The sequence below is a fragment of the Haliotis rubra genome, unplaced genomic scaffold, assembly GCF_003918875.1.
Source record: "Haliotis rubra isolate DU_JTF1 unplaced genomic scaffold, ASM391887v1 Scf673, whole genome shotgun sequence".
Classification (NCBI taxonomy): Eukaryota; Metazoa; Mollusca; class Gastropoda; order Lepetellida; family Haliotidae; genus Haliotis; species Haliotis rubra.
The window spans coordinates 192,981-218,163 of NW_025767383.1; the positions used below are offsets into that span (position 1 = coordinate 192,981).

Sequence of the window (25,183 nt, forward strand, 5' to 3'; positions counted from 1 at the left end):
GCCGCCACATTCCGATCTCAAAATAGCCTTATCTTATCCCGATGTCTATATAATTGGTTGCGTTTCTTCACCTTTCAAGAAAATATTTTTTGATCAGACAGGTAAGTAAATTATTCACCGGATCCCGTACAGCCCTGTCGATAATCGTCCAGGATGTTAAAGAAAAGTAAAATGATTCTCTCTGTGTGACAGGTAATTCCTGTCAAAGTAAATGATGTTATGAGTACCGGTGTTTTAAGATCACTCACTTCTCAGCATGTTTTTATATTGGCTAGTATTGCTTGTGCTGACGTAAACCCTGCTCGGAGGTCGTGCAGGAAGCAGAGCTGGTGGCTTATAGCCCGTTCTTTAAACAGTAGTACTTAAGGACACTATTGTATTTTGAATCTCAACGTTTATATGTTATCGTGTCTGATTGGTTCTCGTGGATCTGGAGTGGTGGGATAGCCTAGTGGTTAAAATGTTCGCTCGTCACGCCGAAGGCCTGGGTTCAATTCCCACATGGGCACAATGTGAAACCCATTACTGGTGTCCCCCCGCCGTGATATTGCTGGAATATTGCCAAAGGTGACGCAAAGGTCAACTCACTCACGCACCCTTGGGGATCTTTCACTAACATGTTTTTGTTCCTTTTAAAGCCAGAGGATAGAACACCAGATAAACACTTAACAGTTTTGTTATTTCTACAGGATGCTGTGTATTATAGTACTGACGGTTTTGGCAGGTGCGCTAGGTGCCCCAACGTAAGTTGTACCTTCCTGATTAAAGCGTCAAACTCCTTTCAATTTGATTAAATTATGAATATTGTAATGTTGAAATGCTTATGTATAGAAACATCATTTAAACATATATTTTTTAAATAATGCCTATGAGACATTAAATTATAACTCACTCACTCACTCACTCACTCAGTCACTCATGAAAAATCTCTGCTTAAAGTAGAATCGATTTACGATTCAGGCTATTCAAGATCATGGTTAGGCATTGCCATAAAATCATAGTCATGATGCCTCACCGGTTGCATCAGTGACAAATACATGCAAAAGCAAGTCAATTTTTCACCTGACAGCAACACGATAATATATGGTAAATGTCAAAATAGAGATTAGATCGTAAATCATGTTTGTCAGCGGTGTGACAAATTTGGAAATGACCACATGACCAAACTGACCGCCTGCACTGACCCTAGATATACACACTGAATTAGGGTCTGAACGCAGACAACCACTAGCAGAGGAAAGATACAGTACTCAGCTGAAGATGGTTCAACTTTCAACTTTCAGCACCCAGCCCGGAGCGTCGACTACCCTTGACCTGCTTGCTATTATCACTAATTCCTTCAACCATGTCGACGCTGACAGCAATGGACAGCTTGACGTTTCAGAGTTCTACAAAGTCTTTGAAAGCTACGACACTAACCGTGAGTGAAGCCCTTAACCAGAGTTCCTGTTTTTCTCTTAGTTCCCGTTTACCATTGTCGTCACCAAGCATTGTAAAATATCAACATGAATAGCATTACAGCAATGTCGTGTAGGTTCTTCTGGTAAATATATTGACAGACTGGATAACCCGCTATCTGGTCTAAGCTCACACGGATGACTACGGTAATTAGCTTGGACAAAGTACTGTGACTATGTGTCCCAGTCCACCCAGCTGTGAATGGGTACCTCGTTAGGATGAGAAAAACCACGATAACTCGGTGCGCCTAGTGGCTGCAAGAGTTGTATCCTCCCCAGGGAGTTGAGATTGATAATGCGATGTGCCGTTGAGATTGACATCCAATGATCGTGGAAAAAAATACCAGCGCCTTGAGCATGCACTAGTTGCCTGGATATGAACGCTATATAAATACCCTATAATAATAAAACAATCAGAAAAAATCAGCGCGCGTTTTGAGGAGCCTTCTTCTGAAGCCATTCCACTCTAAGGCTTTGCCATCAAAACCGTATTCCCTTCTTCTGTGACGGTGCAATTCGAGAGGACTGGAGAGGTCCATGTCGATGGACGCTTTGAAACGCTATATTTGTTTCATCTTCAGTTTTTTCTTTTATGACATTTAAAACAAAACCAGATGCAAAACGTAATCGTGGACCTCTAACCTTATGGAGTAGACACATGCGCGCGCGCACACACACACACACAAATACATACATATGCACGCATGCACACACGCACGCATACACACATACATACATTGTTTTCTCTTTGCCTCCAGATGACCATAAAATGAGCATCCACGAGTACGTGCACGGCACTAACACCAACAAGGCCATTGCCCAAGAGGTGTTCAAGTTCGTTGACCACGACCACGATGACGTTCTTACCCGGGCAGATACGAACAGGATCTTCAGGACGTACGACACCAACCGTGAGCATATCTTGAATCAAAGTCTGAAACACAGTTGGCGCAAGTACTGACAGGCGTTGACTTCAGGTCATTGTATGTTGGTACATGTTGGTACAGTTCTGTGAATGACCAAAGAAGGTTAGAGTCACAGTGAAGGTGTTTCATTGAATACCTTCTGCTATGGACATGTCTGTGATAAATCATGAACCTATAATATATGAAGCAGGAAATAGTGACCTTATTGCAATAGATTGTTCTGTATTATCTGAGATTGTAATTATAGGGAAATGTATTTGGAGAATATTCTAAACATGGGGCCCACCATTTAATATTAGGGACCGGAGAGCTTGCGTGTATGGTGACTCGATACTGTTTTCAGCTACATATACATAAACCAATTGTTTCCGTAGGTAAAAATATTTATCCAAATATTTATAAATTAAACACTTACAAGAAAGTATATAGTGAGGTTGACATTTTTTGCTTATAATGGTGTTTTGGGGAGTTTTCGGTACAGTTTATATATGTCTGAACAGAAATTCCGATTCATATGCACAAGGAAACAGATTAAGAAGATGGGGACACTGTAGTCCTTTTTCTGAACTTTCGCGTATAGTGAGTGCGTGAGTTTAGTTTTACGCCAAATATTCCAGCTATATGGCGGTGGTCTGTAAATATTCGAATCTGGACCAGACAATCCAGTGATCAACAGCATAAGCATCGATCTACTCAAGAGAGAACCGATGGCATCTGTCAACCAAGTCAGCGAGCCTGACCACCCGATCCTGTTTGTCGCCTCTTATGACAAGCATGGGTTACTGAACAACAATTCTAATATAATTTCGGGCATATAATGACCCCACATCACCAGTACAAAAGAACGGATCACATCTTACATTCACATAGTTTAAAATACATATCATGTATATCTTGTAATTCACAAGGGTAGGATTATCTTTGGTTTCTTAATGACTCTAGGCTATATATTTGTATTAAAAACGCACCAACATATTGTCAGGATGTAACAAAACAAGACCTTTCGTTTTGATACTTAGCGTCAAACGAATATAATGTCTGAAGCGTTAAAAACACTGCGTCATCAGCTAAAAAGAAAGAAAGCATTTAATAGGTCTGGAGACAGTTGTTAATTAGTCCACGTGATGACAGTTGTTAATTAGTCCACGGGGGCGTGGTGGGCGAGATAAGGCCTGGATAAGGCACCAGGCTAGTGATCCAGCTGTGACCGGGTGTACAAACCTTGGAGTCAAATTTATGTGCAGTCTCTTTCGGTGTTGTCACAACCCCTAGTGTACAGTACGCAACCCTATGCACTTAAAAGAACCCACGAATCCGTTGGTATATGACCAGATGGTGGCCACATGAATACGTGCAAAAGTATAGTTGCGGGTACAGCAACGTCCAGTAAACTTGGACAAAGTACTGTGACTATGCGTCCCAGTCCACCCAGCTATGAATGGGTACCTCGTAAGGATGGGAAAGCCGCAATAACTCGGTGCGTCTTGTGGCAGCAAGAGCTGTATGATCCCCAGGGAGTTGAGATTGATAATAAGATGTGCTGTTGAGATTGACATCCAATGACCAAGGAAAAAGATACCAGCGCCTTGAGCATGCACTAGTGCGTGGAATTGTGCGCTATATAAATATCCAATAATAATAATAATAATTTCAGCTATTGTAGGAATTTGTACGGGAGGATAGTCAAGATTTGGTATTCTTTTGCACAGATGTTTCATATGTAATGCATAGGAATGATCAATTCATTGATAAGCAATGAAGAAAGGGTTTGATGAAGCCTCCTTCACTGTATACAACCGGGAAATCAACATATCTGAAAACGTCGCACAGGGTACAACAGTGTCATAAATACTTTTTATTTTATTATTTTTAACCATTTTGGAATAAAGATCATTAGTTCATAGCTGATACCAACGTATAGAAGTATTTGCACAATCGTTCTACTGAGGTGCCTTTGCCTTGATGTTAATTGTGGGAACGTTTATTTAAACCATGGAAAGAATATTGTCTGACAGTTTACTTCAAGGTATTTGTCTGTTGCCAAAAACCGACATTTGCCACATAGTAATCTTACATTTGCTCTTTTTCATGTTTTAAGACGACGGTACCATCACTATCAACGAATATATCCACGAATACAAGACGGTAAGTGTTTCGTAACAGGTTACTCCAAAACTATAGGGTAAAGAATAAAATAACCAATAACAACAAAAAACGAACAACTTATATAGACAATTTGTACAAATTTTGGTTGCATTCAGTCTAGTAATATTATGACTGAAAAATTGATTCTCAGTTCAAACTAATAAAACCTAAGGTTCCACATCTCAGTATACTTGTTTGGGAATATATTGTTAAGATGGTATAGTATATGACACCCGTGAAGATCCGGGTTAGAATTGATCTTCAGCAGCCCATGCTTGTTGTAAGAAGCGACTAACGTGATCGGGTGGTTAGGCCCGCTGACTTGGTTGACACATATCATCGTATCCCAATTGCGTAGCTCGATGATCATGCTGTTGATCACTGGATCGTCTGTTCCAGACTCGATTATTTATACCGCCGCCACATAGCTGGAATACTGCTGTGTGCAACGTTAAGCAAAAACAAGGATGCATGACATATGCTTGTAGCGTTAACGCAAGGAATCTGAGAATAATCATACTATCAGATACAGAAAATCAGAAAAATCGGTAGATATGTTGACATTAGGTCTACATGCCAACAAAAGATGCTGACTCTGCCGAATTAAACGAGCTGCCAGTGATTGTCAGCAGATCAAGTAGGTCAACACCATCTTCTTTGAAAGAACATCTAACGGAATACAAACATTTGGACAATTAATATACAATATAGAAGTGTAATATATTGACATTTATTGTAAGATAATGTACTAGGTGCCTGTTTGTTTTCTTATTCAGATCTACGAAAAAATACTTCTTGGTATTCAACATCACACCCGCCGTGAGTAAATATGATGACTTAACTGACATAGAATAATTCCTTCGTAAGACATAGACTAATGTCAAGTAATCTTTGACACGGTGAAATTGCGTGTAGGACAAATTGTTATACACTAACTGTTCTCAGTGGCAAAAGTTTTTGTGACACACAAACAGCAAGCAGAATCAATGTTTAACTTTTCCTTGCCGCCAATGAAATGTTATTTCATGGAAAGATAATGTTTCAATGTATGGCTACGATCAACATTCCATAAGAACAGCGCATCGGACATATTCAAATGAGCCACAACTCAAGAGGGGTTCACAAGCAAATTCACACGTTCATTAGCGAGTGTGTCCACCTTGTGCATTGATGCAGGCTTAGCGCCTTCGCCTCATCGAGATTTAAGTGCTGGGAAAGATCAGTTTAAAGCCGTGGACGGATTTGGCGGAGTTCCTGCACCGTTGTTGGAGGATTCGGATGACGTCGTTAATGTCGCTCCATTTCATCCGATGCGTCTTCAAATCAGGGTATCTTGTGTGCCAGGGTAACACATCAACGTTTCTGACTAAGATACTGTTACAACTCGAGCAACTTGTGGTTTGGAATTATCGTATTATCACTCCAGGGCCGTACTGTTCTTCGGCTTTTGTAAAACACTCGTTCTCTGGTTCAAATCCAAAACTTCATTCACAAGCTTACCAATGAAAATCGATGTCCCATGTCACAGTATCTTTTGCCTCTGAGTAAAACACAAGAATCTGTAGACAAAGGTAGTGGAAGTCCTTGACAGCTTCTCCTCGAAGGGGGTTTAAGTATTGTAAACGTATTGTCCGAAAACCTTCAAAGTATATTCAAACTTACTGCTATTTTAACCGCAGTATAAATGTCATTCTAGTTTTTGGCTTGATTGCCAAACGTTTCTAATAGCTTAAGAGATTGTGTAAATCCAGCTAGGATTCACGCGGGACGCACATGTACTGTAAGGAAAGCCCCGTGGTCCCTATTATAGTGTTTTACCTTCAGTTGTTGGCAATCCATACCCGTGTTTTTCTTATATTGTATAGTCATCTACAGTTTAAATGTTTTAAATTTCATTACTAGTTTTAATATTATGTATGTGATAATCTGGTTGTTTTTCTGGCTTCATTGACAGGTGTTTATGGTTAACTTTTGATTATTGTAAACTGATTTAGTCACGATGTGGTTGATATACTGCCGATATGACTTAAAATCCTAACTCACTCACTCACTCACTCCTTGACAAGTTCCTTTTCCAATAAGCTTTGATTACACAACATATTGTAGCTACCCTAAAATCTCTCTGAAAGTTCTGCGGATGTGCTGTCCCAGATAGCATTCAGACGTTGGCCCAATGTTTGCCAACATTGCCAACGTTGGGCCAACGTCCGAATGCTATCTGGGGTATTATTGTAATTGGAACATATCGATAGAACACATTGTCATTGCTCTGATTGCATGTGCAATTTCTGTGTTGTATTTTGTCAACAGAGGCACATGTTCATCCAACCAAAGCTGCTACCAAATGAATGACCCAGTAGAAAAACGTATATTGTATATAAGCATCTCACAAAGAAGTGGAATAAACTATTACACAAATACAGCTGTGGTTTGTAATATCGCTATAAGGTGTCACTCATCCAGACACTGTTACATAAAAGAGGACCCGTGAAGGTCCGGGTTGGAATTGGTCTTCAGCAACCCATACTTCTCGTAAGAGGCGACTAACGGGTGGTTTCATTCAGTCTAATAATATTATGAATATATTTATTCTCAGTTCAAACTAATACAGCCTGATTCCACTTCTAAATATACTTGTTTTGGAATATATTGTTAAGATGTCATAGTATATGACACCCGTGAAGATCCTGGTTAGGATTGATCTTCATCAGCCCATGCTTGTCGTAAGAGACGACTAACGGGATCGGGCGGTCAGGCTCGATGACTTGGTTGACACATGTCATCGTATCTCAGTTGCGGAGATCGATACTCATGCTGTTGATCACTGGATTGTCTAGTCCAGACTTCATTACTTACAGACTACCGCCATACATAGCTGGAATATAACAGAGTGGGGCGTTGAACAACAAATAAATATAAAAACGACCATAGAGCTTGGATGATCGTGGCTCATTGGTTTTCTAATGCTGCAGTGTGGAATGTGACCCTGCCTAGATTCTGATCGCTGACACGCCGTGACAATTGAAACAAAGTGGCGTTAGAACCCAACAAACACTCACGCACACAGTATAAGACTGAATGAGTTGGGTGCACCAATTTGATATCAGTACGTGACAACTTGAAACAGAAGGAGGATTTCGAGTGACGTAGGTCGTAGAGTTCCAACTTCAGGAAAAACGCCGGATGGTTAGTAACGAAAGGAAAGGTGCGATGCGATTTCCGTCTGTCAATCTTGTAAACGAACGAAACTGTATTTTAAGCCGCACCCATAGGGATGCATTTTATTGCGTGAGAACGGTCTGAAGCCTTAAGTGCAAGTTTGAGATACAAGAAATGGGTTCCCTACATTGTGGATATGGACTTTTGCCACTTTAAGCAATCTTACAGGATACATCAGAAGTAGGGTTCGTTGGATTTTGGATACAATGCCACGCATCAACCAGGACAGTGAGTAAGACCATCTCAATCCGTTTTGATAAAGACCAATTTTAACCCGAAACTTCACGGGTCCGTTTTCCACAGACAAGAATGGGTTGCTAAAGACTCACTCTAACCCGGAACTTCACGGGTCCGTTTTCCACAGACAAGAATGGGTTGCTAAAGACCCACTCTAACCCGGAACTTCACGGGTCCGTTTTCCACAGACAAGAATGGGTTGCTAAAGACTCACTCTAACCCGGAACTTCACGGGTCCGTTTTCCACAGACAAGAATGGGTTGCTAAAGACTCACTCTAACCCGGAACTTCACGGGTCCGTTTTCCACAGACAAGAATGGGTTGCTAAAGACTCACTCTAACCCGGAACTTCACGGGTCCGTTTTCCACAGACAAGAATGGGTTGCTAAAGACCCACTCTAACCCGGAACTTCACGGGTCCGTTTTCCATAGACACGCATGGGATGCTGAAGACCAATTCTAACCTGTATTTCCACGGTGAGGTCAATGACTATCAGATTATCTCTGACAGTGGTACGTTATGTTCTCCACCATACAACAAAACAAATATACCAGTAGAAGTGTTTATTCCGCACAGGATGCTGTAGTACCCTGAAGTATGAGCCCAGCTGTACACTGCAGGATTCAGGACTTGGTTGCCATGGTAGCAGCTGTAGCTGTTGGCATACATACACATTAGTGTCAACAGAATTGTCTAGGTGGTCATCAACATAGCACTATCTCTTGTATGAAGCTGGTATGATGAAGAGGGACCACTCTTATGAATAGGCAACCTCTTTATTGAAATAGATGCGACGTTTAGGTGTAGATGCTAACACCGTTATCGCCTGCTTGATGCCGTTGTTAGCTTCTACACCAAAAACGTGGCATCTATTGGAATAAGGAAGTTGTCTATCCAAAAACAAGGTACCTCTTCCAGCATTACTTGATTGATTGATAAACGTTCATCTTTGGACTGATTCTTGCTATCTAGGATGCTTTGCTTTATGTGTCAGTAACAGAGAATTACAGCATATTGGCGAGACATGGCAAGCAGAATTACAATGAACAGAGATATTGTTTCAGGGGTGGAAATAACCCATTGCCCGACGCCCGAGTCCAGTGTTTTTTTCTGTCGGGCAAGCATATTTGTCTATCACACTGTACCGGTGTCCAGTTGTCTTTCCAATCTTAATTATGTTGTTTATTTAAAAAATCAACAAGAAAATCGGCCAGTATAGTGGAAAAATTATCAGGGCAAGAGATTTTACTTGTGCCACTGTACCGGAGTACACTAGCAATTGTAAAGTTATTTCCAGCCCTGTTGTTTTAGGTATCATTTATTGTAGCTGAGGAATAGTTGGGGAGAGAGGTATGAAGATCATAGAAACTAACCCATAGTGGAGGGCGTGCAAAAAGTTATCACATATGTAAGCGGGATGACGTAAACAAAATACACTTTTGTATTTTTGCGATCGGTTACTTTTAAATTATATGTAAGGAAAATATTATCTTTTAGAATGTTGAGTGAACGTTTAATTTGTTGAATAACCTGGGGACAAATGAGTAATTTCTGTACTTTCAAAAACCAAAACTACTTCTAAAACACCATACAAACACCTCCTTCACTCACTTGGATACAGGCCTGCTGCTACGTTGTTGTAAATCTGAATCCGAAAACAAAAAAGACTTTAGTACAAATCAAACAGTGGTTGTTTCACATGTCATCAAGGGTGGTTAGGTGGGCTTGTGGTTAACGCGTCCGCTCGTCACGCTGACAACTCAGCAATGTGTGAACCCCATTTCTAGATTATTGCTTAAAGCGGTGTAAAACCATACTCACTCACTCACTCACATGTCATCAAGGGTGGTGAGGTGGGCTTGTGGTTAACGCGTCCGCTCGTCACGCTGACAACTCAGCAATGTGTGAACCCCATTTCTAGATTATTGCTAAAAGCGGTGTAAAACCATACTCACTCACTCACTCACATGTCATCAAGGGTGGTGAGGTGGGCTTGTGGTTAACGCGTCCGCTCGTCACGCTGACAACTCAGCAATGTGTGAACCCCATTTCTAGATTATTGCTAAAAGCGGTGTAAAACCATACTCACTCACTCACTCACATGTCATCAAGGGTGGTGAGGTGGCCTTGTGGTTAACGCGTCCGCTCGTCACGCTGACAACTCAGCAATGTGTGAACCCCATTTCTAGATTATTGCTAAAAGCGGTGTAAAACCATACTCACTCACTCACTCACATGTCATCAAGGGTGGTGAGGTGGGCTTGTGGTTAACGCGTCCGCTCGTCACGCTGAAAACTCAGCAATGTGTGAACCCCATTTCTAGATTATTGCTAAAAGCGGTGTAAAACCATACTCACTCACTCACTCACATGTCATCAAGGGTGGTGAGGTGGGCTTGTGGTTAACGCGTCCGCTCGTCACGCTGACAACTCAGCAATGTGTGAACCCCATTTCTAGATTATTGCTAAAAGCGGTGTAAAACCATACTCACTCACTCACTCACATGTCATCAAGGGGTGGAGAGGTGGCCTTGTGGTTAACGCGTCCGCTCGTCACGCTGACAACTCAGCAATGTGTGAACCCCATTTCTAGAGATTATTGCTAAAAGCGGTGTAAAACCATACTCACTCACTCACTCACATGTCATCAAGGGTGGTGAGGTGGGCTTGTGGTTAACGCGTCCGCTCGTCACGCTGACAACTCAGCAATGTGTGAACCCCATTTCTAGATTATTGCTAAAAGCGGTGTAAAACCATACTCACTCACTCACTCACATGTCATCAAGGGTGGAGAGGTGGCCTTGTGGTTAACGCGTCCGCTCGTCACGCTGACAACTCAGCAATGTGTGAACCCCATTTCTAGATTATTGCTAAAAGCGGTGTAAAACCATACTCACTCACTCACTCACATGTGATCAAGGGTGGAGAGGTGGCCTTGTGGTTAACGCGTCCGCTCGTCACGCTGAAAACTCAGCAATGTGTGAACCCCATTTTTCTAGATTATTGCTAAAAGCGGTGTAAAACCATACCAACTCACTCACTCACATGTATGCTAATCCCGATTGCGTAGATCGATGCTCATGCTATTGATCACTGCATTGTCTGGTCCTGACGCGATTATTTACAGACAGCCGCCATATAGCTGGAATATTGCTGAGTGCGGCATCAAATAACACACAAACTAATACTGGCAGGCACCACTGGTAATGTCCAACACCGCTCTGTTGACGCACGGAACAAGTTGTAAACCTATAAGACCTCCCATTGGCGCCTGGAGTCATTCAGAGACCATTTGAAATTTACCACCACTGCCACAACCTTTACGAAAGGGGGGTCATGTCGGCTTTGGGGCCATCAGAATAGGACGAGCTATTCGGAGGATCTCAGAAATATATTATAATTACCACCATTGCTGCAATATTTAAGGACAGATGATAACATCGGCTTTGGGGCCATCAGAATAAGATGAGCTATTCGGAGACCCTCTGCAATGTGTTACAATTATCGTCATTGCTACAACCTTTACGGAAAGAGGGCCATTTTGACTATAGAGCCATCAGAATCTGAGAAGCTATTCGGAGACCCTCTGACCACCATTGCTACAACCTTTATGGAAAAATGATCGTGTCGGCTTAGGCACAATCAGACGTACGAGAACCAATGAACCCGACCATGATTGTTGGTACGGCAGTTCCATTGTTGGATCAACCAAGGCGGAATGCCTACTTGTCATAGCCCATTTGACTAGCCTTTGCGTGTATTTATGACAGGACACCTTGTATCATCGCGACAGTCAAACACGGCTGCGTCTACACTTTGATTTGTCTAACGAATGTTGTCTAGAAGAAAACGTTTGGTCCCTGCGTATTCTATATTCTGTTATCTTTCTGAGGTTGTGTCCAACCTCGGAAAACTCGAAGTACTTACACAGATCCCTCCAAGTTCGACACAACTGTGTTTCGATGTTTTTCATAGTGAATCATAAACAAATTATGACGTATTTGGAATCGTATCATCGACGTCTCCGGAAAAGAAACACAACTAAAACTGTATGTGAAACATGAGTGATGAATAAGTCCAAAAGTATGAAACCAAAAACACCAGGTGTTTAAGATCACCATCGGCTGCACCTGTCAGCTCATTCAGAATACAAGTATACATTTTGTTGGAGACAGGATATTATGTTTCTTCACATTGTTTTTGTTCAATCGTATTTGTAAGCAAAATGTTTTGTATTTTCAAAACTTACCTTGGTATATTCCCTGACGAATTCTTGCTTACTAATTTCACCGTCCTCTGGAAATAGGAAAAGTATTTTTGTACAAATCCTCCAAGCATCCGTTTTTACATAGGGTTGATTTAGTAAATACAGTCACAATGGAATATGACTCCAGACAAGAACTTACTGCTGGAGGGGCGGTGGGGTAGCCTAGTGGTTAAAGCGTTCGCTCGTCAAGCCGTTTTACACGGGTTCGATTTCCTACATGGATACACGGAGTGAAACCCATTTGTTCTGGATTCCCCCGTCGTAATATTGCTGGAATATTGATAAAAGCGTCATAAAATTAAACTCACTCGCTCACTCACTCACTCACTCACTAACTTACTGTTGGTGTCGAAGAGATTGAAGACATCGGTCATCTCTGATCGGTCGACGCTGCCGTCACTGTTCTTGTCCATGAACTTGAAGACTAACTGAGCAACGGACTGAGAGACGTTTGTGTTGGCCATATACTCTTGGAGTGTCATCTTTTGGTCACCTGTGGCCAAAAACATATATTATTTAACCGTGCAGCCAATCTACGGTCAGTTGAGCTAAACAGTTTTTGGTGGAGTTTTGACCAATGAATGTATATTTGCCATTATCACAGCAGCTGTTTCCGGAATATGACAACATTTCGTTTGTCAAAAATTTCATCTCTTTGTTTACGTGAGTATAATGGCTCTGAACAAGTGTATAGTCGTGTAAACACTGACCCTTTCTACAAATATGTAAATGAATAAGTGGAAGTTTAAGAGCTAATTTTACCGTATAGCACATTTTAGGTAATGTGCGAAAGCATTTGGAGAGTGTTGACCAAAGTACGGGTATATTCTTCACACTTACGCAAAACAAAGTAGTTCTAGTTGAAGGAATAAACACTCGCTATTACTCAAAGATAGCTTCTTTTATCTAATTTTAAACCAGAAATCAATTTCAGTCAACATATTTTAGATTATCACTGCAGCTGTTTCCGGAATATGACAAATTATCACATATGTTTGACATATAACAGAATATGTTTGTCTACTTGAGGTTAAGGCTCTGAACCAGTGTATAGTACATTATCTTACCTTCATGTAAAATACTTTAATTTCATTGGTCAATGACGATTTAACAAGTTTCCGTGTCACCCCTACCAGGAGGGTGACAACTGGTAAAAATATTACTCGTTTCCACGGTAACCGCCAAACCGCCGAGAAGCTGTATCGCTAAAAATCGTATGACGTCATACTATGACGCGTGTTGTGCACTGAGTTCGAAAACTGTTCCATTAACTGTTTTTGAGTTCACTATGTTTAAACTATTTTACACATTGAGTTTAGCAGTTGTCCGAGGCACCTTGTGATATTTTTGCCAGTTGTCACCCTCTTTGGAGGGGGCACACGGACATTTGTTAACTCGTCATTGACCAATGAAATTTAAGCATTTTACATAAATGTCAGGTAAGGTCAGGTGAAATTGGGTTTGAGGTCGTGCTTGAGAATATTTCGCTCATATGACGACGTGCATACGTGTGTATGTGTATGTGCGGCTGCTTGTACTAGCCCAGACTTAAGCTGGTTTTAAAGTGCTAGCCCACTGAGATACCATGCCGCAGTGAAGCATGAATACCCCACTCAGACACAATTTACTGACTCCGAGCCGACCAGTCCTTGTTGTACCCATTAATGCCAAGCGCCAAGCAGGGACCAACAAGTACCATATTTTAACGTCTTTTGGTATGACGCGGTCGGGGATCGAACCCGCGACCTTCCGCTCTGCGGGCGGACGCTCTAACCACTACACCACGGAGGCGGTCACATAAAGGTAAGATAATGCGTCGTTTGCACACCTAACTTAAACATAATTAACCATTTTTATAGCAGTTTTAAGCTTGTCAGTATATGTTTCGAGTCGAGAGGCAAACGCCATTTTGTTTACAGAGTTTATCGATCTTCAAACAAAATTTAAACAAAATGATATTTTGTACATTTAACATGGCGGAAAGATAAACGCTGACATTTTCCACAGGTATGTATTTGATGATTAAGGGATGCCAATTTGACCGAGAGGCACATTTTAGGCAACGTAGGTAAGCACTTTGAATGCAGTGACCAAACTACGGGTGTATTCTTCACACTTACGCATAACAAAGTAGTTCCCGTATCATGAATAAACATTCATTTACACAAATTACACAAAGAGAACTACTTTTTAAATTTCACATCAGAAATTAATTTCAGTCAACATATTTAGTTGTGTTGGATAATTTAGCATCATATTAATTTGGAAAAATAGTTCGCTTGAGGTGAGAAGTTGAAATACTGTAGGCAAAATTCTGGGAAGGGAAACTTGAAATATGCTTGACGCAACATAATATTCATATTGTACCCTCGGGAAATCCCCAAGAAATGTAGATCTGGCCATAATCGGGTAAACGTCAAAATATTATCTTGTAAACATCCGGTTTCGGACAATGGGGAAATCTTAACTATAGGTCATTTTAGAAGTAAGTGAACAATCTCATTACCGGAAACTCCTCAAACATCAAAATAATTTCTATCCTTGCTGTATATTTACCTTAATCCTTCACAACTCGGAAATACTTTTATAACGCAGTTCAGTATGCTTGATTTTCTTCATTTAGACAGGTGAAAGGTATTCAAAGAAGAACAGTGCATAAAAATATCTGATTTATCTAGTTTCACTGAGGTAGTGAAAGTCACTCACCATTCGTGTCGAGTCTGTCAAAGGCCGCGTAAAACTCTTTTCTATCCACCTGCCCGTTACTGTCCGCGTCGATGATGTTAAAGGTAGCAGTGATAACAGCAGCCAGATCAAACGTTGTCGCTGCTCCTGGTGCTGTAGCTGTTGGCGTAGATACACATCAGTGTGAACAGAACTGTAAAGGTGGTCATGAAGCAAGCACTACCTCTTTCAGTGCCATTAAGAAGCTGGTGTGATGAAGAGGGGCCATTTTATGGACAGACAACTTCATTGTAATAGATGCGAGGTTTGTGTGTAGATGCTGAGACGGTGATAACATTGCGTCAGTTGGGGAGAGGTGAGGTGAGGTGAAATTGGGGTTAACGTCGTGCTTGAGAATATTTCGCTCATATGACGACGTGCATGCGTGTGTATGTGTATGTGCGGCTGCTTGTACTAGCCCAGACTTAAGCTGGTTTTATAATGCTAGCCCAGTGAGATACCACGCCGAAGTGATGCATGAATACCCCACTTAGACACATTATACTGACTCCGAGCCGACCAGTCCTTGTTGTACCCATTAATGCCGAGCGCCAAGCAGGGACCAACAAGTACCATATTTTAACGTCTTTTGGTATGACGCGGTCGGGGATCGAACCCGCGACCTTCCGCTCTGCGGGCGGACGCTCTAACCACTACACCACAGAGGCAGTTGGGGAGAGAGATATGGGGGATCATAAATCTGGCATGTGGCAGGGCGTGCAAAAAATTATCACATCTGTAAAATAGGCCACATAAACAAATTACACAGTTGATTTTTTTTCAAATCAGTGATTTAAAAAAAATATATTTAAGTAAAATATGATTGTTTAGAATGCACGTTATATTTGTTGGATAACGTTTGGACAAATGATTATTTTCGGTACTTTCAGGAATATAAACGACTCCTAAAGCACCATATAAACTCTTGTTTTACTCACTTGAAAACAGCCCTACTATTATGGCGTCGTAAATCTGAAACCCGAAAACAAAGAAGAGTTTAGTGAAATTCAAACAGGGGCTATTTCACATGTCATCAGGCGAGGTGGGTACCCTAGCCGTTAAAGCGTTCGTTTTGATTCCCCACATGGGTACAATGTCTGGTGTCCCCCGCCCTGATATTGCTAGAATATTTCTAAAAGTGGCGTGAAATCATTAGTTGTGTTCCGATTAATTGAAATAATCGAAGATTGGTCGCAGTGGCCAAACGACCAAGTAATCGATCACATTTTCTCATAATCGAACACAAACGATTTTGGAACCGCTGTAATAGAGTTTGAAATACTTGATGATGGAACATATCTAGGACGTTGTCAGGGCCGGAAATACTTGGTGATGGAACATATCTAGGACGTTGTCAGGGCCGGAAATACTTGGTGATGGAACATATCTAGGACGTTGTCAGGGCCGGAAATACTTGGTGATGGAACATATCTAGGACGTTGTCAGGGCCGGAAATACTTGATGATGGAACATATCTAGGACGTTGTCAGGGCCTGAAATACTTGGTGATGGAACATATCTAGGACGTTGTCAGGGCCGGAAATACTTGATGATGGAACATATCTAGGACGTTGTCAGGGCCGGAAATACTTGATGATGGAACATATCTAGGACGTTGTCAGGGCCGGAAATACTTGATGATGGAACATATCTAGGACGTTGTCAGGGCCGGAAATACTTGATGATGGAACATATCTAGGACGTTGTCAGGGCCGGAAATACTTGGTGATGGAACATATCTAGGACGTTGTCAGGGCCTGAAATACTTGATGATGGAACATATCTAGGACGTTGTCAGGGCCGGAAATACTTGGCGATGGAACATATCTAGGACGTTGTCAGGGCCGGAAATACTTGATGATGGAACATATCTAGGACGTTGTCAGGGCCGGAAATACTTGATGATGGAACATATCTAGGACGTTGTCAGGGCCGGAAATACTTGATGATGGAACATATCTAGGACGTTGTCAGGGCCGGAAATACTTGATGATGGAACATATATAGGACGTTGTCAGGGCCGGAAAACGCGTTTAATTCTTAGAAAACTCACTTCACTTTCTGAAAAGTCATGACTGAATATTTCTTGAAGAATCTTGGAAGTTTATGTTACACTGGAACTGAATCATTTTCCACTGGATGTGAAATTTGCAAATGTAGTTTGTGCAGTTCCTAACTAAGCAAAAAAACAACAGAAAACCAAATATTTTTTCTTTATACTTATCTGCAACTACAACCTGAATAGGAAAATCTAAAATATGACGCTAACCATTTTTTATCGATGATTGGTCGTTTCTATTGAACCAATCATCAATTGTGAGATTTCAACCAATTCCCAGCACTAGAAATCATACTCACTTACTCACATGTCAGCATATCCCGATTGCGTAGATCGATGCTCATGTTATCGATCAATGCATTGTCTGGTCCAGACTCGATTATTTATAGACAGCCGCCATATAGCTGGAATATTGCTGAGTGCGGCATTAAAACAGTTTAACAAAGCCAACATGGCCATCTTTCCAATTAATGATGGCAGTTAATTGTTGGTAAAGTCCTACATTGCTCCTTTGACGCACGGAACAAGGTCTCTTTTACCAAAGGTGTAAACATATAAGACCTCACATGGAGCTTTTTGGAGACCACTTGCAATTTACCACCATTGCTACAACCTTTACGGAACGATGGCTATATTGGCTTTGGGGCCATCTGAATCAGATGAGCTATTCGGAGACACTGTGCAATGTAGTACAATTACCACTATTGCTACAACCTTTACGGAAAGACGGCCATGTTGGCTTTGGGGCCATCTGAATCAGATGAGCTATTTTCAGCGGAGACCTTCTACAATGTAGTACAATTACCACTATTGCTACAACCATTACGGAAAGACGGCCATGTTGGCTTTGGGGCCATCAGATAAAACGAGCTAATCGGAGACCCTCTGCAATTTATTACCACCATTGCTACAACCTTTATCGTGTCGGCTTAGGCACCATCGGAATCAGACGTACGAGAACCAATGAATTCGACTATGATTTTTGGTACGGCAGTTCCATTGTTGGATTAACCAAGGCGGAATGCCTACTTGTCATAGCCCACTTGACTAGCCTTTGCGTGTATGTATGACAGGACACCTTGTATCATCGCGACAGTCAAACACGGCTGCGTCTACACTTTGATAACGTACGGTTGTCTAAAAGACAACGCTTGGTCCCTGCGTATTTCTTATTCTGTTATCTGTACAAACTCGAAAAACCCGAAGTATTTACACAGATCCCTTCAAATTCGACACAACTGTGTTTTAATGTTTTTCTTGGTGAATCATAAACACATTATGACGTATTGGGAATCGTATCATCGACGTCTCCGGAAACACAACTAAAACTGTATGTGAAACATGAGTGATGAATAAGTCCTGAAGTATGAAACGAAAAACACCAGGTGTTTAAGATCACAATCGGCTGCACGTGTCGGCTCATACAGAATACAAAGTATGTTTCTTCACATTTTGTTGGAGACAGGATATTATATTGTCTGAAAGGACATTTTTTTAATGTTCCCCAACATCCATTATGTCCACTGCACGATGCAATCGTATTTGGAAACAAAATGAACAAAGTATGTTTTGTATTTTCAAAACTTACCCTCGTATATTCCCTGATGAATTCTTGAATAGTTATGACACCGTTCTCTGAAAATAAGAAAAGTATACATATTTGTAACTAACAAGGAAGAGGTAAGGTAAAGAATAATTAGGCATTCGGATTGAGGAATATCCCTGGTATCCGTGTGTGTGTGTGTGTGTGTGTGTGTGTGTGTGTGTGTGTGTGTGTGTGTGTGTGTGTGTGTGTGTGTGTGTGTGTGTGTGTGTGTGTGTGTGTGTGTGTGTGTGTGTGTGTGTGTGTGTGTGTGTGTGTGTGTGTGTGTGTGTGTGTGTGTGTGTGTGTGTGTGTGTGTGTGTGTGTGTTTTTGAGCCTAGTGGCTAAACCGTTCGCTCGACACGCTGAAGACCCGCGTTCGATTCCATGGGTAAATTGAACCGGTTTCTGGAATATAGCTTAAACTAAACTCACTAATTCCATGGTGCCAAGTATGATGGCCAAATTGTGGATGCTGTCGATAAATTCTTTGTCTTTTCTCAAACCTACAAATCTGTAATTGGTAACTAGTGCTTATAACTTGCATCTACTGTAGGAGATTTTTTAAATAACATCAATGTAAATGTATTCAAGTCATAAAATGGCTGAAATGTTGTCGGCATAGCCTTTTATTTTCACTCACTTATTCAATCATATATATCTTTGATTCACCAAGTCATATATCCGATAGACAGTCTGTACCCCAGGGTATGGTCGATATAAACACTATCACAACCATGGAATCTTCGTATGAATAAAGAATGGGTTTTGACACTGTTTTTGTCAACTTCGCTGCTATCTTTACCAAATACCTAAGTCATTCGCGAGTTGGATCCGGGTTGGAATTGGTCTTCAGCAACCCATGCCTGTCGTAGCGAGGGGGGGGGAGGGGCGACTAACGGGATCAGGTAGTCTGATGCATATCACTGTATCCTAACACATGTCATAACCCTCCCCATTGCATAGATCTATGCCCACGATGTCAATCACTTGATTGTCTGGTCCAGACTTGATTGCTTACAGACCGCTGTCATACAGCTGGAAAATTGCGGAGTGTGGTGTGGGCTCACAATAAGGAAATGACTGACTGACTGACTGAGTTTGGTTTTACGCCGCTTTTAGCAATATTCCAGCAACATCACGGCGGGTGACACCAGAAATAGGCTTCACACATTGTGCCCATGTGGGGATTCGAACCCGGGTCTTCGGCGTGACGAGCCAACGCTTTAACCATTAGGCTACCCCACCGCCCCAATAAGGAAATGAAGGATACATTATCGATAATCGAGATACTATTCCTGACATATCCGCATATTAAAAATTGATGCGGAGTCAATAATCCAAGGTGCCGCAACTCTCCGTGGGACCCTGGGGTCAGCAGAAACTCTCCGTTGGACCCTGGGGGTCACCAGAAACTCTCCGTTGGACCCTGGGGGTCACCAGAAACTCTCCGTGGGACCCTGGGGGTCACCAGAAACCTATGGCAAACATCTGAGTCCAGAACAAAAACAGCTGCGGTTATACTCTTACAAATCCTACAAGCATCCGTTTTACATAGGGTTGATTTAGTAAATACACACAATGGATATAACTCCAGATAAGTTTTTACTGTGGGAGGAGAGAAGTGTGTGTGTGTTTGTGTGTGTAGGGGGGGGGGGGAGGGGTAGTGGTTAAAGCATTCGCATGTTAAGCCGTTTACACGGGTTCGATTCCCTACACGGGTACAATGAGTGAAGCCCATTTGTTCTGATTTCCGCCGTCGTGGTATTGCTGGGATATTGCTAAATGCTTAGTAAAACTAAACTCGCTCACTCACTCACTCACTCACTCACTCACTCACTCACTCACACACTCATTTACTCACTGTTGGTGTCGTAGAGCTTGTAAACATCGTTCGTCTCTGCTCGGTCGACGCTGCCGTCATGGTCCTTGTCAAAGAACTTGAAGACTAACTGGGCAACGGACTGAGAGACGTTTGTGTTGGTCACATACTCTTGGAGTGACATCTCATGGTCATCTGTGAAACAAAAACATATATTATTTAACCGTGCAGCCAATCTACGGTCAGTTGAGCTAAACAGTTTTGGGTGGAGTTTTGACCAATGAATGTATATTTGCCATTATCACAGCAGCTGTTTCCGGAATATGACAACATTTCGTTTGTCAAAAAATTAATCTCTTTGTTTACTTGAGTATAATGGCTCTAAACAAGTGTATAGTCGTGTAAACACCCTTTCTACAAATATGTAAATGAATAAGTGGAAGTTTAAGAGCTAATTTTACTGTATAGCACATTTTAGGTAATGTGCGAAAGCATTTGGAGAGTGTTGACCAAAGTACGGGTATATTCTTCACACTTTCGCAAAACAAAGTAGTTCTAGTTGAAGGAATATACACTCGCTATTACTCAAAGATAGCTTCTTTTATCTAATTTTAAACCAGAAATCAATTTCAGTCAACATATTTTAGAGATGTATTGGATAATTTAGCATTATATTAATTTGGAAAAATAGTTCGCTAGTGAACGCACTGTACACCAATACGACCGAGACTGTCATAACGCCGGTGAAAGGTTGAAATTCTGTAGGCAAAATCCAGGGCAGGGAAACTTGACACATGCTTGTCGCAACATACTATTCATATTCTGTAGTATATTTACTAAACATAAGTTGTGTAAATGGAAATGATGGTTTACTGTCCGAAATCTTGTCGTAAGCTTGGGAGACGATTCCAGAATTGAACCTTCGGGAAATCACCAAGAAAAGTAGATCTGGGTGCCGTTGTACAAACGATCTTGGCCCTAAGCCCTAATCTTAACATACCTACGACTGGCGTAGCGTTAGGGTTGTTTGAACAATGGCACCCCGGTCATAATCGGGTAAACGTCAAGCATGTATCTTGTAAACGTACGGTTTCAAAGTTTGGGGAAATATGGACTAGAGGTCGTTAATTGAGAAGCAAATACACAATCACATTACTGGAATCTCTTCAAACATCAAAATAATTTCTATCCTTGCTGTATCTTTACCTTAATCCCTCACAACTATGACATACTTTGTAACGTGTTCAGCATTTACCACAGATAAAAGGTATTCACAGAAGAACAGTGCTTAAATATATTTTATTTACCTATTTTCACTGAGGTATTGAAAGTCACTCACCATTCGTGTCGAATTTGTCAAAGGCTTTGTAAAACTCTGCAAGATCCACCTGTCCGTTTTTGTCCGCGTCGAGGGTGTTAAAGGCAGTAGTGATGACCGCAACCAGATCAAGTGTTGTCGTAGGCCCGGAGGGTGTGCTGAAAGATGAAAGTGGCATCAAAACCAAAGATGTGATGGTAACTCACATGTCCAAGATTAATGTCTTGGCACTGGAATGTTCTATTCAGTCAGGATTTTTATTCAGAAGCAAGTACAATGTGAATGACCCCCCTAAAATGTACGTACAAGTAAGTGTCCCCCCTTGCATATCATGTACAAAATCAATGACCCCCCTCCCCCTTCCCATATTTTTTAAGCATAATGTTGTAGTATTTTTACGTACCAAATTGCTGACCCCTAGTACATGTGTACAAAATTGCTGACCCCCTTCCTTCCCAGAACAAAATGGGTGAACCCCCCGCCTTAAAATCATCATCACCCCCCTAGCCATAAATGATGAACGGTCCCTAAGGTGAAAACAATATTGCTTTGTCTCCCATTTCAAAGGATGACATTCTTTGTCATAACTAGGCGATGGTCCATTGTCGGAGCAGAGGCGTAGCCTAGTGGTTAAAGTCCCGTTCGTCATTTTAAACACTTGGGTACGAACCCCCGCATAACCTAGATATGATTATCCAATTCCTTGTGTCCACCGCCGTGGTATTGCCGGAATATTGCTAAAAGTGGCGTAAAACCACACTAAATCAGTCTATAGTCAGCTCCGCCATTATTATCGGCAACACTTACGTCATGGGAGCAGCAAGGGCACCGGCAACGAGCGTCAACAAAATAATACCCAGCATTCTGAAGCAAATACAGATCTAGTAGTAGTAGTAGTAGTAGTAGTAGTAGTAGTAGTAGTAGTAGTAATAGTAGTAGTAGTAGTTTGTTGTTTAACGCCTCACTCAGCAATATTCCAGCTATATAACGGCGGTCTGTAAATAATCAAGTCCACACAATCCAGTGATCAACATCATGAGCATCGCTCTACGCAATTGGGATACAATGACATGTGTTAAACAAGTCAGTAAACCTAAGTACCCGAACCCATTAGTCGCTTCTTACGACAAGCATGGGTTGCTGAAGTCTAATTCTAACCTGGATTTTCACGGGTCCATTATTTCTGTAATGGTAGTTGTAGTGACACTGGTGGCGGTAGTGGTATTATAAATATAGTACAACTAGTCCAAACGAAAATCGTCTAAAAATGTTCTTTGAGAATGCAGCAGATAGGGACGTGGTACATATTTGCGGCATACACCTCAAGAGGTTAAAAGATGTCAGCGAATACTGCTTTTCTCCCCAGAGGTGAGGTGAGGTGAAATTGGGTTTAACGTCGTACTTGAGAATATTTCGCGCATATGACGACGTGCATACGTGTGTATGTGTATGCGCGGCTGCTTGTCCTAGCCCAGACTTAAGCTGGTTTTAAAGTGCTAGCCCACTGAGATACCATGCCGCAGTGAAGCATGAATACCCCACTCAGACACAATTTACTGACTCCGAGCCGACCAGTCCTTGTTGTACCCATTAATGCCGAGCGCCAAGCAGGGACCAACAAGTACCATATTTTAACGTCTTTTGGTATGACGCGGTCGGGGATCGAACCCGCGACCTTCCGCTCTCCGGGCGAACGCTCTAACCACTACACCACGGAGGTGGTCTTTTCTCCCACACATTGTGAGATCTGCATTTACTCATTCGTTAATGAGATATATTACAGATATATTTGAGCATGGTGACAATGTTATGCAGTGCAATAGCAAGTGATCATATCTATATGTACTTACATGTGTAATCAGAGAAGGCCTTCTGGAAAGTAGAAAGATGCATGGTCATGGCAGACATTATATAGGCAAGATCTGATAAGATAGGGTTTATTTAAGATCGGAGGTTATCAAAAATGCACAGAATTGACACTTATCATGAACGACACATTTCCAGTCCTAGTCCAGCCATGTCAAGACGTCCTGTAATAATCCATTCTGAACCAGACAAAAACAGTTGTTCATATTATGAACCGCATCACAATAATGGTGAGTGAGTGAGTGAGTATTTAGCAATATTCCAGCACTATCACGGCGGGGGACACCAGAAATGGGCTTCACACATTATGCCCATGTGGAGAATCGAATCGTCTTCTGCGTGACGAGCGGACGCTTTAACCACTAGGCTACCCCACCGCCCCTCAATGATGATAATGACACAGTAAGTTATAGTGTCTGCCAATCATAACGCCACATAGATGGGGCACGATGACAGTTCCCGAACCAAAGCGATCCTACATAAAATCAGTACCTGTATTTCACGTAAATAACTCAATTTCTTATTCTGCCCAAACTTATCTGTTTGGAAGGTACGTGTCTGTCAGATCATAGGGTATTCTGTTGGTGCATGCAGAATCTGTTCTGATAATACAATGAATTTCAGAAACTGTAACAAATACTAGTATACTAGAATAGAAGTTCGACAACTGGGAGTCCAGGGTTTCCTTTCACGAAGCAACCTTTACTGAGGTTAACCTTAACTCCCATTCTTTACCATTGCACTAAGGTTACCTCAGTGACTTACGATCACATTAGTGCTTTGTGAAAGGAGGCCTAGGTCTAGTAAATTCTGAGAGTGTGGGTTCGGATCTGAATGGGACTTAACGACAAAAGATTATTTTATTAAGGGTGTGTTATTATCAATATGAGGGTTGTCTTTTAGTGGTATTTAGAAGTTAATATAGATGACCAAGATATTTTATGGATTTAAGCTTCTTTATTCTTTCCCACACAACGTTTCGGGATCATTACAAATCCCTTCCTCAGGTGAAGTGGCGTCATAGTGTCATCTGTCACTTCACCTGATGAAGGGATCTGTAATGATCCCGAAACGTTGTGTGGGAAGAATAAAGAAGCTTAAATCCATAAAATATCTTGGTCAGTGTGAGAGTTTTTCAGGTTTGGTCCTCGTTTACAGTGTATGCAATGACTAAATATTATATAGGAAATGTACTTTTGCAATTACAGGTTACAAACTAAAACTAATGCTACCTTTGTGTTCGATATAACATAGTTATTTGTACTTATTTGGTGTTACTTATTGTATAGATATAATTGTGGCATTTGTCAGAGCAAGTTTAAAACGGTCCCATCTAATATTTCTGCCCCATTTCAAGTAACGGCAACTTTCCTGGAAACGTGTCCTTGTTTCACATAACCTTCCTACTGTACTCAGGAGAGGGTCAACTGGTAGGCAGAAAGAAACAGAGGAAGAACCTAGGGAATGTCAGCCACACAGAACCACGTCCCTACGTTCTATCACCTTACTGTCATTGTGTGATGTTATTATCTAGGAATTACGTAACTTAATAAATTTGTCA

The 25,183-nt window shown here is 41.5% G+C and overlaps 2 protein-coding genes across 2 annotated transcripts; one reads left to right on the top strand and one right to left on the bottom strand.

Annotated features, from left to right (window-relative positions):
- The first annotated feature begins 649 nt into the window (after positions 1–649).
- Positions 650–6,946, top strand: LOC124257804. Its single transcript, XM_046691947.1, has 6 exons — positions 650–743; positions 1,284–1,420; positions 2,216–2,368; positions 4,482–4,528; positions 5,305–5,347; positions 6,839–6,946. Exons 1-6 carry the CDS (start codon positions 691–693, stop codon positions 6,874–6,876), a joined length of 471 nt encoding a protein of 156 aa, XP_046547903.1. The 5' UTR covers positions 650–690; the 3' UTR covers positions 6,877–6,946.
- Positions 6,947–8,533: 1,587 nt separating this feature from the next.
- Positions 8,534–23,656, bottom strand: LOC124257800. Its single transcript, XM_046691944.1, has 11 exons — positions 23,607–23,656; positions 22,564–22,620; positions 21,778–21,914; positions 20,481–20,633; positions 18,623–18,669; positions 15,914–15,947; positions 14,958–15,095; positions 12,592–12,744; positions 12,234–12,280; positions 9,597–9,630; positions 8,534–8,640 (listed from the first exon to the last, which is right to left on the bottom strand). Exons 2-11 carry the CDS (start codon positions 22,617–22,619, stop codon positions 8,609–8,611), a joined length of 831 nt encoding a protein of 276 aa, XP_046547900.1. The 5' UTR covers position 22,620; positions 23,607–23,656; the 3' UTR covers positions 8,534–8,608.
- Positions 23,657–25,183: the final 1,527 nt, after the last annotated feature.